This window comes from Balaenoptera physalus (genome assembly GCF_965194825.1).
Source record: "Balaenoptera physalus genome assembly, chromosome: 10".
NCBI lineage: Eukaryota > Metazoa > Chordata > Mammalia > Artiodactyla > Balaenopteridae > Balaenoptera > Balaenoptera physalus.
In genome coordinates this window covers 43,901,711-43,917,513 of record NC_138889.1, presented here as the reverse complement: position 1 = coordinate 43,917,513, position 15,803 = coordinate 43,901,711, and the positions used below count along the sequence as shown (strand labels likewise).

The window sequence follows — 15,803 nt, the reverse complement described above, 5'->3', positions numbered from 1 at the left end:
GTTGAAGAACTGCGTGGAGACCTCGGGAAGTGAACATTCTCTTGGACAAGGAGCACCGCTGTCTTTTAGCAGCAGTAAAGGCGCTCATTCTTCTGTTTACCATTGATACCCTGTCTTCTTCCAAAAGAGATTCCAGGCTTACCATAAATACTCAAATGCAATAAAATCAAAGCACCATTAAGATGAAAACAAGGATAGGTAAAATAGGGGAAGGGGATTAGGAGGTACAAACTTCCAGTTATAAGTCATGAGGATGTAATGTACAGTGTAGGGAATGTAGTCATTAATATTGTTGTAACTTTGTATCGTAACAGATGGTAACCAGACTTATCGCTGATGATCATTTTGTAATGTATAAAAATATTGAATCACTATGTGGCACACCTGAACCTAATATAATAAGTCAATTATACTTGAATTTGAAAAAAGATGAAAACAAAAGGTTAAGACCCAACCAATGAAATAGGGACGGACAGAATATCATCACTGAAAAATCTAGACCAGGGGTTAGTTGAACACAGACCATAACTCTGAATTTCCTGGCAGCCAAAGTCAGGATGAAAATGGTGGGATAGATTCTGTGGCTGTCCTTGAACCTATAAAAGAAACATGTCAGATCACCAGGAGAGATACGAGTAACTTTTTCCCTATGTTAGTCTCTCAGGTGCAATATTATAGCAGAAGCACAAGAAGTACTTGCTTGTTAATCTAGAAATATCACATTTGATCTTTGGGGAAAGTTATAGATGAAACATGACTTCATTTTGATGATTCTCAGACATGGCTAGTTAAGACCCCAGGACTTGGGACTTCCCTGGTGGCGTGGTGGTTAAGAATCCGCCTGCCAATGCAGGGGACACGGGTTCGAGCCCTGGTCTGGGAAGATCCCACATGCCGCGGAACAACTAATCCCGTGCGCCACAACTACTGAGCCTGCGCTCTAGAGCCCGTGAGCCACAACTATTGAGCCCACGTGCCACAGCTACTGAAGCCCGCGCGCCTAGAGCCTGTGCTCCGCAACAAGAGAAGCCACCGTAATGAGAAGCCCGCGTACCGCAACGAAGAGTAGCCCCCACTCACCGCAATTAGAGAAAGCCGGCGTGCAACAACAGAGACCCAACGCAGCCAAAATTAATTAATTTAAAAAATTGGCCATTATTATTAAAAAAATAAAATAAAATAAAATAAAATAATAAAATATAAATAAAAATAAATTTTTAAAATTTAAAAAAAAAAAAAGACCCCAGGACTAAGAGGAAGGTAGTCAGGGAAGGCTCATTTGGTTTATAAAACAGTCCACTTGGAAGAGCCAGATCCTTGCAACACATATCAGAAGAGTAACAAGGAAAACCCCACAAGATTCCAGAGTTTCAAGGATATATGAAAGCGTATCACTGAGAAGTGAGCTAACTTATAATTACACGTTATAATAATAATGAAATACCTAAGAGTTTATGAAGTACTTTCACGTACATATATTTTTATTCTCACTCTCCTGTGCATAGATGTGAGTGCCTACTTTTTCGCCTGGAGGAAACTGAGATTCAGAGAGAATCATTGACTTGCCTAAACTAATCAGCAGTCGACCTGGCCCTCTGGCAGTGGCAAGCAGGTCAGGAGTACAACAGTGTTTATCAAAAGGAGATTTGAAGGACTGAGATTTATTCATTCATGTATTCATTCAAAGTGTATTTATTGAGCATCTACTGTATGCCAGATAGCTATTCATGGCTGCCTTAAAAATAGGTTTTCAAGAAGTTCGCTTTTCAAAGAATATTTAATAACCCTCTTAAAAGTTTTATCATGATGGTGCATTTGCTAGAGCCACACACCAACAATCTGAAGCAGTAAGACTTTATGCCATAATTCATACTTTTTACTCAAAATCCTACTTTCCTACAAGCTGACTTCTTATAGCTCTGATAGCTTGTCTCCCAAGCTCCAGGCCACAGAAGATCCAGGTTAAAGCACATCACTGATTTCAGACAACCCTGAATACCTGCATATTTCGTTAACATTAGGGCCACACTCTGAATTATGCATTTCATTGAACACATTGCCTACCTGCCTCTGCCCCCTCCTCCGTCCCCCGCACATCATTCAGATCCTTGCTGTAGACTTTTCTTACAGTTTCATGCACACCTCAGTTTCTATTAAAATAGCTTGCCCTCTGCTTTGAGAAAGCTTTGTCCTCTTCAAAGAGAGATCCTTTAAAACTGGATAAACCCTATTCTGAAGACAGAAAAACTAAATATGATCAGCGTATAATTTTCCCAGATGAGACGACTCAGATATGAAAGTGTTCTTTCCTCTCCCTGGCATAATATACTTGTGAAATGGCCAAATATTAACTTTTTGCAAGGTAGCTTTTGGCATCAACATTCTTGTTTGTCATCTAGACAAGGCTTATAATTCCAAACTCCTAGAATTTTGAAGGTACGAATCATTTTTGTTTTCAAAAGCCTGAGGCTCATGTAGGCATCTGGCTTTCTATTCATTCAGCGGTGTTGCCGCTCTTATTTTTTTCAACAGGAAAAAAAAAAAAAGGGAAACTTAACCATGCTCGGTGTTACCGCGGGAGAATTTTATGTTCCTTAGTGATAGAACGTCGATGTATGTGAGGCTGTCAGAGCCACGTCAGTTCTCCTGGATGAGTTTGTAACTTGGTTATTATCCCAGGAGGTAGGGCGTTAGGTTTGGGGAGGGGAATGGACCAAGTAATACGTTAATTGAATACATCCTTTTCCAAACGTTAGATGAACTGCACCCTCACCACAAGATTTTCCTTGATAGACTGGGGAACCCACTATGTAGACACTGAGCAGAACAGCAGAAGGACTGTGCCAGGGGCAGGTAGTCCCTAAAGTCACACTTGATCACTTGATTACTTACATTGAAATAAAGATATGGATATTATCCAGGAGTTGTCACTGAGCAAGTATTCTGGCATGATTTACAACATTCATTCAGTCCATGTTGTTGAACAACAACAACAAAAATGACAAAGGCAACAGCAAAGATTACACATGAAAGGTCTCTGAAAAGAAAATTAAAATTTGTCTCCAGTCTTTTCACGTTTTGTACATTTGCATTACAGAGCGCAGGATGTATGTACTAACTGTGAATGAGGAGGCTGACCGTTCTGCAGTGGACACAGTCAGTCTCCTTGTAAAATAAGTCACAGCAGTTATCTCCACTTTCCATAGAAGGGGGTCTCAAACCCAGAGGGGCCAACCAATTCTCTCCAAGGGACCTGGGTGATGATAATGACAAAGCCAGAACTAGATTTCTCATTTCTAAATTCCCAAGGCTCTGCCTGGTTCACAGAGCCCCCTGCCTTTCGTATACACACATTTATGCGGCATAAACTTTACATGCAGGAAGGGAGGGTGACAACACATTCAAGGAGCCATAGGGGCAGGAATGAGAGCCCCTAAGAATTAGTTGTCTGCGGAAGATACTGAAGCATAGACAAATACCCCATTTGTGCGGGTGGGTGACGTTGCGATCATTCCTAACAGATCTATCAGTAGCCAAACGCATTTTGGAAAGACTGGTTCAGTTTATTTCTATGAATTTACTTGACATTTGTACCTCCTTGGCACTTAGTGCCTGGAAGGTCTGTCTTCCCTCCGCTTCTGTCCCTTCCCCTCTCTTCCTCCACAAGTTCATGTTCTCTACCCAGGTTTTCACATAGGACTATACATAGATCCTAAGTAAAGGCCAGCTGCCCTGGCATGACTGAGACACTGGCCTCCGCGAGATGCTTTTGCTGGGTCGTGGACGAAGCCCAGGGAAGTAGCTTCTGTTTCACAGTTTTCTAGCTGTGAATTCCTTCATGGACCAATAACAATTTGGTGACTAGACATGGGTCCAGCCCTCATTCCCTGGATCCTCAAACCATCTTGCATTTCTGAGAAATGCAGATGAGGGTGGACGACAGAGGATTCAAAGGCCAGCCTGTCTCCTCGGCAACAGTTGAACCTGGGTCTCCATGGAGGACCAGTACCTGCCCAACAGCTTTCAACTCGCCAGCATCCTTCAGTAGCACGCTTTCCCGATTTTGGTGTCTCTCTGGGGTCAGGCTGCTGAGGGTGGGGGGGGGGCTTGGATGCCCTCCCTGCACCAGTGCAATAAAAAAAGCAGGCAAGTCTCTGTTGTAGCTGACCCCAGACCAGGGGCTGGAAGTATCTACAAGGTGTAAACAGTTAACCAGATCCTTCTGGAGTTCCAGAGGTCATCAAATATACATACATGCTTAGCAAATGGCCAAGTCCTGAGCACTTTGTGAGATAATCTTAACCTAAATGATGAGCAGCAGTCCTGAAGAACTGTTTTAAGAAGATGGCTAGTGTTTAATAGGAGGGTTTTTACATCTTAAATAGGTATGAAGCTGGGAAGTAAGAAATCTACCTGGCCTCTTTCTCTCCCCTACAGCACAGTCACATAAACTTACCTGGGGAGTATGTATGTATTTCTGTGCTGATCTGATTAATAGCCATCTCCCCCACTCAAATATAAGCCCCATGAGGGCAGAGGTGATAACGCCTTTTGCTCACAGTGGTCCCCATAGCACCTAGCACATTGCTTAGCACATAGTAGATGTTCAATAAATACTTGTAATTAATATTAATGAGTTCACAGAAATCATTCCTGTGCTGGTAGTAACTAGGAAGGGCGCAGAGAATAAACAGTCTCCCTAAACAAGAAATAGCTGTGAATTTTTAAAGGATAAAGACGGAAAGAATAGGAGCATTCTTAAATATTTAAGTGTGGCTTTCTGAACCTGTGCTCCATATTGCTAATTACAAGAAGATTTGTGAAATGTCAGGCATGCATTTGCACGGCCTGTAATGAGGAGGGAGAGTGATTATTAAAAATCAAACCACAGCAGATTTATGGCTGGATCAAAAGCGTTGTCCATTCTAAAGCCCAGGCCGGTTGGGAACAGGGTGTCCAGGAACTTATTGCCAGATGCATATTAAAAAGCGCTGCGGTGTTCGTTCCCGCACAGATCGTGGACGGCAAGCTGTGGTTCCAGCTGGACTGCGGCAGCGGCCCCGGAATCTTGGGCATCTCGGGCCGCGCTGTCAACGACGGGAGCTGGCACTCGGTCTTCCTGGAGCTCAACCGCAATTTCACGAGCCTGTCCCTGGACGACAGCTACGTGGAGCGGCGCAGGGCGCCCCTCTACTTCCAGACGCTGAGCACCGAGAGTACCATCTACTTCGGGGCCCTGGTGCAGGCGGATAACATCCGCAGCCTGACCGACACGCGGGTTACGCAGGTGCTGAGCGGCTTCCAGGGCTGCCTGGACTCCGTGGTGCTGAACAACAACGAACTGCCGCTGCAGAACAAGCGCAGCAGCTTCGCCGAGGTGGTGGGCCTGACCGAGCTGAAGCTGGGCTGCGTGCTCTACCCTGACGCCTGCGAGCGCAGCCCCTGCCAGCACGGAGGCAGCTGCGCCGGCCTGCCCTCCGGGGGTGAGTGCGCCTGCGCCCTGGGCACCGTGCCCTTGCCGGGCGGGGCTGGGGGGAGGTGGGGGGGGGGGTAGAGGGGGTGGGGGGGATGGGGGGCAGACCTGAAGGGGGACTCCCTCTCACAAGCATGACCAACCCAAGTGCTCTCCCAGAGAGGTGTATGCACCCATAATGCTGGCCCAGCTTCTTAATCCTTCTTTAAGGAAGTCACAAAGCTTGACAATTACAGGAACGTCCAGTTTAGCCAATCCGTTTGCAGCATCCCACAGGCGCAGTGAGCTGGCTGCAGGAGCCCAGAAGATGCTGGCACGGCTGCCCCCTTCCCTGCCCACTCCACACCCTTCCAGGCCTCAGCAGCCTGGAGGAATAGGATCTCCTTTTAAGTATCTGCCCCTTTGGACCGCTTGCAAGTCACTGCAGAACAATGGGTAACAGTCTGAGTTAAGACGTCCATGCACTATCCTTTCACAGGTAGCTATATAACTTTACTAGAAGCTAAAGGGTGTGTGGGGTGAACCCACCACCCCAGAAATAGAAGTATAGTGGACATGTTTTAGAGCATGCTTTTAAAACGTGTGTATTACAAATAAGTCTAGGGACAACTCAATGAACGATTAGAAAGTTAAGAATAAGGAGAGGGCAATTTACATGAAATATCAGGACAAACCAGTCATTGAGCGCAATGATACTTTACCCCTGTAAAATTCCCCCCAGAGATACATCATCAAGAAAAAAGAAAGAACAGGGTAGGCCAAAAAAGAGGGGAGGAGTGGTGTAGATTTATAGAGGGTTTCTATTGTTTGAGGGAAAAGCCAAGGTTATTTAAGTGCTAGGAGTCTGACGATGAAAGCCTCCCTGACTTTACCCAGATGCAGGATCTGTGTTGATGGAAACTAGGTCAGGCGCTCTCCTGGTTGAAGGCTTTGCCACCTCAACAGCCTAAGTACTGATTCCACTTTAGCCCCTCTGCAGAGCCTCTCAGTGGGAGTGTGATTACCAAATTTAAACCTTCCTCACAAATCACTTAGAGATTCTGCTGTGTGCATTACCATCTAATGTTCGTGAAGCCCAACTCCAAATGTAGAGTCGATTTTATTATTAGAATGTTATAAACTGCCCATGAAATGATGCAGTGCCGAAACACAGACAACAAAGTTACTTAGACTTGCATATGTTACTGCCACAATGAGGGCCAAGTGCCCTGGGGGGAAATTTCTGCTGTCTCGATTTAAGAAATCTATTTGCTGTTTTTACTGTCTCAGCAGTATATGTAAATAAAGGGTTGTTATGGTGCCATAATTCCTGAATGATGGGCAGTAACTATACTTCAGTGGTTCTATAAACCAGCCCATTATGACAAGTCACGGCCAGTTTTTCACCAGGCAAAACAATTCTGCTAGTGTGAGCCATCCACGATATATAAAAGGAGCATGTAATTAAATTTGGGTTGAAATAGAACACCACTCCATGTCAAATGCTGGGTACATAGCCACAAATTGTAACATACTTTTAACGATGGCAGGACGTTGTTTTTGCTGGCAAAGCTATGGGTTTCCACAATGGGTTGGCTTTAAAATAATAATAATCACTGTATTAAGGAAAAAGACTGAGGAATCTTGCTTTTTCTTCAGTGTACATTTTAATTTTTTAATTGCCATGAAATCCCTGAGCTAAATATTCAGTGCAGGTATGTTCATTAAATGACTATGACCCCTATGACCCACATCAGAAACAGCAGTTTTCCTCTATTTTTTTAATCTCGTTTGGTTTAACCAAATTTCAGGACTGAGGACCCACCTGCCATATACTTTTTCACGTGGTCTAAAGAACCTGCTTTCCCCTCCCCAGGGACCCAACTTTACCCATGGGTTGCATCCTCTTTCAAACTCCTCTTTGTCCCCTTTTCCTCACTTTCCCCTGTGATTGGGCTTGGGATTGGGATTGGGATTCTACGGGAGGTACTCTTTCTTCCAAGGGAGTAAAGCCTTTTATCAGCTCAAGTCTCTCCTTTGTACCAGGAGGCTAATGTTTTCCTTATACAAAGAAAGTGTCTTTCCTCACCTCCATCTATACAACTCCCTTCTCTCAAGCCTACTACCTGTTTAGTTGAGAGGACCCAGTGGTCCTTATTTCAGCAGCCCCCGGGTGTGGTCCAGATGGGGAAGTACTGTGCTCTCATGCACAGCAGTACTGAGCCCAGGGCCACCAAACTCCTGGCCACTCACCAGGAAATCCAGGAAGAGTGTTTCTGTTGCTTCCGTGGGGAATCAAAGGCACAGGAGCCTTTTTTTTTTTTTTTTTTTTTGGCTGCGTTGGGTCTTCATTGCTTTGTGCAGGCTTTCTCTAGTTGCGTCAAGTGAGGGCTACTCTTCGTTGCAATGCGCGGGCTTCTCATTGCGGTGGCTTCTCTTGTTGCGGAGCACTGGCTCTAGGCGCAAGGGCTTCAGTAGTTACAGCACGCAGGCTCAGTAGTTGTGGCTCGTGGGCTCTAGGGCGCAGGCTCAGTAGTTGTGGTGCACGGGCTTCATCGCTCCGCGGCATGTGGGATCTTCCTGGACCAGGGATCAAACCCGTGTCCCCTGCATTGGCAGGCAGATTCTTAACCACTGCACCACCAGGGGAGTCCAGGAGCCCTCTTCTGATGTGTGAGGAGGTACCTACCTGCTTCCTGGCTGTCAGGATTGGGGTTTTGGCTTCTAAGAAAAGAGGAGAGAGAATCCATTTTCTTGCCCCCATTATCAGAGGAATTCTTGCTAGGTCTCCGTATCCTGTCTGCAAATTCCCTCAATTGGTGCCAAATAGTAGGGAGGGATGGGAGGAGTAAGAAAAGGAAGAACCAAAAATTTTCCCTTTACCTCGTATCTATGAAAGTATTTAGCTAATTATGAGCTCATTTAAAATAAAGGAAAAGTCATCTTAGTTGTGAGTGATGGTTTAAAAAGAACAATAATACTGAGTCATTAATGAAAGAATATTCATGCCTGGAAGAATTCCCTCTTGCTACCAGGATATCTAATCACAGGAAAAGAGTCTTGCTTCCCCAGATCGAAGGCTAGGATGCATGGAGTATTCAAATAGGAAATGTGAGCTGGAGAAAGTAGAGTGAGGTGCTTAAAATGACTCCATGTGCATGAGAATGTTGATAACACAAGTTAATGGTTTGAACATCTTACTGTTGTTGGAACCCTGAGTTCTGTGTTGCTCTAAAATTCCATGACACATATTTTAGCATAATCATTCTCTTGGCCCTTCAAGAATGCTGGGGCATTGGTCATTGGCTCTCCTGGTCACAGACTCCACTCTCTAATGGTGACAATCCTAGCACCAGGCCCTTGTTCCAGAGCATTCAGGGTTTTAAAAGCAGGCAACCCACAGCAAGAAGCAGATTTCTTTCAGAGAAGCAGGATTCTGCTCCAGCTACCTCCAAACCCAATCAAACCCTCAGCATAAGGGGCAAGGAAGCCGAGTCTGCTAGCTTGGAATGGCATGGTCAGCAGATCTGACCAGGGTTATCCCTCTGACTGTCCCAGGAGCAAGCCACGGGGACCCCAGGGGAGTCAAAGCCCAGAACTCTGACTTGTAATAAGAGGGTAAATATGACTCTGTAAATCAACCACAGAGGGAAGGCTCTCTCTCTTGGTAAAGCCTTAAAATTATATGTATTTCATAAACATGAACTGGAAATAGCAACCACCATGGAAAAGAAATGGCCTAGTCCCATCGTGACCCCTGCGTTTCCAGACCCAGTGGGTGGGCAGCAGCCCAGTGAACACCCACGATCTGAAAAGGAGGCCCCAGTCCTTCGTGCTTTATCCTGCTCAGCTCAAGCCCATGAACGGAAAGCCAAGTTGAGGCTAAACTATAATTTGGCGAAGCAAGGCAGCCACTGATGACTACCAGGCCAGAAATAGTCATTCAGATGGCTGTCATGAGACTGCAAGCTTAACTCTTAAAATGAGAAGTTGATAACTTTTTCGATGGTAGAGTTCCATTTGTTAGTTTGTCATTTTGTTACTATGTGCTCGGTACTGTGTTACCTGTGCTGTGACACAATTCTCACCCCAGTACTCTGGATCGGTACTATTCTTTGCTCCCTTCACCCCCCATTTTTCAGATAAAGAAACAGGCCAGAGAGGTTAAGTAACCAGCCCAACATCACACAGTTAGTAAAGTGAGGAAACAGGATGTGATCCAGGTTTGTGGAACTCCTCCCCGCCCCACCCAGCCCCTCAGCCTATGCTCTTAACCCTTGTTACTCAAAGTGTGTTCCAGGGACCAGCAGCAGCCGTATCACCGGAAATGTTAAAAACGCAGCATCTCAGAATGAATCAGAATCTGTACTTTAACAATATCCCTAGGTGATACGCTGATTTCTCTCTCTGTCTCTGAACTGCCCTGAAACCCAAAAAAGAAATGAGTTCTTTTCTGTTTTCGTGTGATGTATATAGTGGTTCTCAAACTCCAAGGTGCCTCTGCACCATCTGAGGACCTGATTAAAACAAGACCTTGTTATAGAAAAGTGTCTTGGCTGTTAAGGGAAAAGGAGAATCTATTGACTTGCCTCTGTCATCCGCTGTCCACATCCAAGGAACCTTCTGCTAGGTCACTGAGTTGTATTTGCAAGTTCCTGAACTTACCACCAAAAAAAATTTCTCAGTGAAAACTTTGGAGGAAGAAAAAGACCCAAACCTACGAATCAGAATCTCAGAATCTGCAAGAGTGGAATTCGGGCATCTCTGTTTTTAACAAGCCTCCAAGATAGTTCTATGCAATTCTGAGTTTGAGAACCATTGACATTTGGGAATCCCAGTAAACTCTGTATTTGCCAGAATGTGAATCAGTGAATTCCAGGAGACACAGGACATTCAGAAATTGAATGTCAGATGCACAGCCTGCATTTTTAATAATTGATTTAGTGTAAAGATTGAACTTTGTTCCCCAGACAGTCAGAAGTTTGGGGTCACCTGAGCCCCCTTTCAAAGATAAAAGTAATAGTGCATACCTACTCCCTCTAAGCAAGGTGCATAAAACAACAAGTTCCCAAATTTTGTTAATAGTTGGGCATAGAAGCATCTTCAGCTACAGAGTGACCTGTGCTGCTTTGAGTAGCACATCATTTTGCTGAGTATTTTGGGCCCCTAACTTGTAAGTGTCTAGATTAATTCAGTCTATCAGACTTTAATCAAGTGCCTGATTTGTGTCGAGCTCTGTGTTAAATTCTCTGTGTTGCTGTCTCTGTGACCAATGGATCCACTTATGTGGCCTCCCTCCCTTCACAACTGGCTTAAGGGAATTAGACAGGTTCCCTGTATGTGCTCAGCCCACTGGCCCACTGAGCACAGGGGGACAGAGAAAGGAAAAGCCAGGCTCCCAGATAATATACTATGGACAAATTTGACTGAGCTTTACAGCTTAAGGGGAAAAAGTTTTTTTTTTCTGGGTGACTTTCTTCTAAATACTGAGGTAATTTTTTTTGGTACTTTAGAAAAGCCTCATGGTAACAGCGTTAATAATATAATATTGATATTAATAGAAAAACTCAAAACCCTAAAGCAGTCAGGTTAGGTGCAGACACAAAAGAACATGCCAGAAGGTGAAAATTTACTTTGTGCTTAATGTTAACACATTAAATGTTTCCAGGTCCTCAAGGAAAGTATTGGAGGTTCAGCCCAATATACAATATGTGAAATGTGAGCCAGCTTTCCTAGGGGAAGTTAGAGGTCTCGCCTGCAAAGGTTTTCATCTCACAAGGTCTAAAGGTATTGCGTGGACCCTGCTTGGTGAAAGAGGAAAGTCAGAGTGACTACAAGTTGAGAGGGTGAAGTAATGACAGAGGCCATAGTCCTCAGCTAAGCTTACTCCACCTGGGATTAGCATCTCACGTGATAATGTGGCCACCAGTTTTCTCAGACTCATTGAGATTCACGTAGACTAGAAGTTTCAGTACTTCCCAGTGTTCAGCCTAAAAGTCAGAGTGAAAAAACTCCCATGGCTTTCTTTTGTTTGGTTTATGAGCAACCCAGAAAGGAAGCTGATTTCAGAATCCATAGTAATTACGGTAATTACAACAATAAAGCACCTAATGTTTGTGGTTGATGAATCCAGAAACCTTATTATCCCCTATGAGGTGGGTATTAGTGAGGCTTAATGATCAGATAAAAACAGGGAGGTCCCTAGAGGTCAGGCGGCTAGGCCATGATCACACCCAGCTGGTGAGGAACAGCCAGAACTTAGACACGTACCCACCACATCACAGCTGCCCCCCCAGATTGTAAAGTTCCTGGAGTGTCTAAATGCAGTCGTAATTCAGCAAGCATAGTGGTCGACGCTGACTTCAGATCCCAAGTGCTAGTCGCACATCTGTCATTATTTCCACCTTTGTGCGGAAGGTAGATGTTTCCTTATCAAGGCAGCCAGACCGGATCAGAATGATGTTCACCCACCCCAGGTGACCAGGGCCAAAGGTGGATGCCATTACTTGGAGGAATCAGGTCGGAACATGACTTAACTAAGTCAAAGGAGTAAGATAGGAATTATCTTGATGATTTGCCTACACAACCCAAATTCACTCTATAATTGCTCAAACCATTTCTATTTTTGCATTTAATAGGTTTTGCAATGTTCTTCTTTGAGCAAGGAAAGGAGGGGGCATTTTAAGTTCATCTGGGTGCAGGTTTCAAAACCATCTGTATCGGCTGTAACTAGAAGGATTGTAAACAAGAGCACAGCTTTGAGGCAAGGCTTTAAAATACACTTCTCGCTGTGGCACATGTATACAATGGAATATTACTCAGCCATCAAAAGAAACGAAATTGAGTTACTTGTAGTGAGGTGGATGGACCTAGAGTCTGTCATACAGAGTGAAGTAAGTCAGAAAGAGAAAAACAAATACCATACAGTAACACATATATATGGAATCTAAAAAAAAATTGGTTCTGAAGAACCTAGGGGCAGGACAGGAATAAAGATGCAGACGTAGAGAATGGACTTGAGGACACGGGGAGGGGGAAGGGTAAGCTGGGACGAAGTGAGAGAGTGGCATGGACATATATACACTACCAAATATAAACTAGATAGCTAGTGGGAAGCAGCCGCATGGTACAGGGAGATCAGCTCAGTGCTTTGTGACCACCTAGAGGGGTGCGATAGGGAGGGTGGGAGGGAGACGCAAGAGGGAGGAGATGTGGGGATATATGTATATGTATAGCTGATTCACTTTGTTATAAAGCAGAAACTAACACGGCATTGCAAAGCAGTTATACTCCAATAAAAATGTTAAAATTTTTTTAAAATAAAATAAAATACACTTTTCATTTCACAAGGATTTGAGAGGAGAGAAGCTATGGCATTGTTTGTTTTTAATGTGTATTTCAGTGCTAGTGTAACAGTTATCTTTTTTAAATCTGGAAACTGGTATGAAGTAGCATCTGCCACTTACTGACTGTGTAACTTTGGGCAAACAATCTTATGTAAGCCTCAGTTCCCCTTTTGTAAAATAATAGTACTTTCAGCAGAGGGTTGTTGTCAAGTATTAAGTGAGATAATGCATGGAAAGTTCTTAGCATTTTTCCTAGCACATAATAAGCTGTTGTTCTTGGTGATAGTTATTTGACATTCTCCCCCAACCCAAGACAAAAAATCTACTCTTTTTAATAAGACTTTGAAATTATCCACTGAATTTTATTTTTCTTTTACGTTCACAAAAGTGTTAAAATATTATTTGTGATCAAATAATTCCTGGCTATCTTTGGGAATTCTGTTCCCTCTATTTGTGTTTTATATCAACATATGGTAATGCTTTGGGAGAGCAGAAGCTTTATTATGCTATTATCTTTATTATTTGATGATTATTTGGCTCCCAGAAGGCTGTCTGATGCTGTCCATCTCACTGCGTCTCATTGGCTCCCTGGAGAGTTGTGGGGAGTAACTACAAGCCCCTCCTGATTCCTAGTAAGTTGTGAGTTCTGGCTTACTGACAAGTTCCAATGCCAATACGGTCTTGTAGAAAGATTTGAGAATCTGAAAGCCTGGATTCAAGTTCAAACTCATCATTTACTAGCTATACATACTTGAACTAAGCCACTATTCTCTCCAACACCCCCAGGGATGTTAATGGGGCCTCTTATTTTTCTTTCATGGGATTATTGTGATCCTTCATAGAATGACAAAGTGATTTTAGACATTACATCACTTAAAATTTAAATTTAAAAATTATTAATAATTAGGCCCAGGCCACGATAATGAGATCATAAATAATGCTTCGTTAGAACAGGTTAATTTTATCAACAAGCCTCTTTCACAAAGGCTAAATAGCAAATATAACTTTTCTTTCATTAAAAAAAAAAATCTGACCACTTTTTAAAATCCAGTTGCTTTTCCCTTTCATCATATTGACATAAAAATCCCTCCAAATTTAAAGTTTTTTCTTGCTTTTAGGCAAGATTTCTTCAAAAGGGTCTCCGCCTCCCTTGTCCCATGGGTTTGACATCACGAGAACAGATTCTAGAAAGTTTGCTTCTCTTTTCAATAAACAGAGAAATCCAGATACAGAGTGTAATGAAGTATGATTGTTAAACTTACAATTCAGGATAATACTCAGGACTCTGGAGCCAGACTACAGGGGTTCAAGTCTACAGTAGTTTCATGACTGCAAACAAGGAATCTACTTCTCTGTACCCTGGTTTCCTCATCTATAAAATTGGAATAATAATAGTACCTCTATCGTAGGCTTGTTTTAAGATTTAAATGAGTTAATACATGTAAAGTGCTTAGAACTGTTCTTGGTCCATAATAAATGTCACTAAGTGTTAGCTACCATCATCATCATCTTCTTCAAAATGGACAGCTAGTTTTCTCAGAGGTAGAACAGGGCTTCTCCCTCATGCAAGGTTTGCAGTGCTCTCTGTGCTCGTCGATGGTGTTTTTCTGTCTTTGTATCCCCAGTCCCTATTTCAGGGGTGAGCTGGAAAACCAACTCTCTAAAAACAAAAGCCCTGATCTGCAGTGTTTGCTGATTTCTGTGGTGTAAATATTCCCAGCCTGGCTGGCGTCGGGCTACCAGTGGTTTAATAACTGTCTGCCAAATTCCTGAATACTTAAAAGTCAGTACCCTCAACCCTAGATGAGCCAGCTCCAGCCCACCACTGCCGATGGCTTAGACACTCAGTGAATGGCTTAATCAGTCAGGCTGGCGTCTGCATCAAGTAGCACTAGATATCCCAGAAGATAATGAAAATGACAAAATGCAGAAGGAAATGTGTGAGAGTAAAATAGTGCATTAGAGGGAGTGCCTCATTTTAAATTCTGATTTTCCAAGGCACAGAGACACCCAATCAAAGTAATCAAACCCCTGACCCTCGTTAGAATCCAGTTTCCATGATAGTGATTCCAATGTCCCTTATTTCCAGACAGTTCCTCCTTGCCCCTCCCTGGCCCCCCTACTACTGTTGCTATGGTTTTATTTGAGAAAAGGCCAGGGCTTGTCAAATAGGAGCTGGAGAGGGAGGAGTTGTACCTGAGCTGACCCACCTTGCCTTAGGTTCCCCCTCCCGACTGCCCTCCCTCCTCATCACTGCCCTGCTTTGCAGATTCCCGTACTGTGGTTGTTCCGCCCCCTCCCTTTAGTCTTAAAAGGAATTGAATTCATCCTCACAAGTCACTCTCCCTCTAAATGGCATGCCATCCTCACCAAAGACTAGCCAGGTGACATAAGGAAGCATTTTTCCCAGTTCCAACTGCTTTCAGCAATCCCCACTTCCATCTAGGTGAGCAACTTGCCAAATTGGAAAAAAAATTACCCCAAGTCAGCAGCATAATCTGAAGCAAGCAGACCTCAGACTATTGCATCCTGCCCATAGACTTCAGGCCGCCCGTCTCTGGACACAGTTTGAATCAACAGTGGTCTTTCCTTATACATTAGTTCCCTGGTGTTTCATTGGTGTTGCATTCAAGAGTATTATGTCTCTCTCTCAGAGCCTCAACCTCTGGCCCTCTGGGTTCTTAGTGCCAGGGAGGCTGGGGCTACCCAGTTCCTTCCTCTTAGGAATGTAAAGATTTCTCTCTTGCCTCTTCCACTTGCCTCCTGAAGATGAGTCCTTCTCTCTCCAAACCTGTGAACACCCACACACAGTCATAATGTCCTCCTGTATGTGAGAGTTCTCTGGAGTGTGGATTCAGTAAAACGTCCATGAGAGCATGCTGTATTTCAATCTATAGATTATTAGCTATCTTATACCCATAGAGATCAATCTACAATATCCCAGCATAAGTCACTGACCACTTGGGGAGCAGAGGTTAGCCCAAGAGCCCTTCAAATAAGAGTGA

At 43.8% G+C, this 15,803-nt stretch overlaps 1 protein-coding gene across 6 annotated transcripts in view; it reads left to right on the top strand.

The window, feature by feature from the left end:
* FAT3 (FAT atypical cadherin 3) overlaps nucleotides 1–15,803 on the top strand; it is a 717,656-nt gene that overhangs the window by 680,152 nt on the left and 21,701 nt on the right. For all 6 annotated transcript variants that reach the window (XM_082409857.1, XM_082409858.1, XM_082409852.1 and 3 more), the window contains one exon: nucleotides 5,015–5,483. In XM_082409857.1, the coding sequence (XP_082265983.1) occupies nucleotides 5,015–5,483 (469 nt within the window). The remainder of the gene's footprint in view (nucleotides 1–5,014; nucleotides 5,484–15,803) is intronic.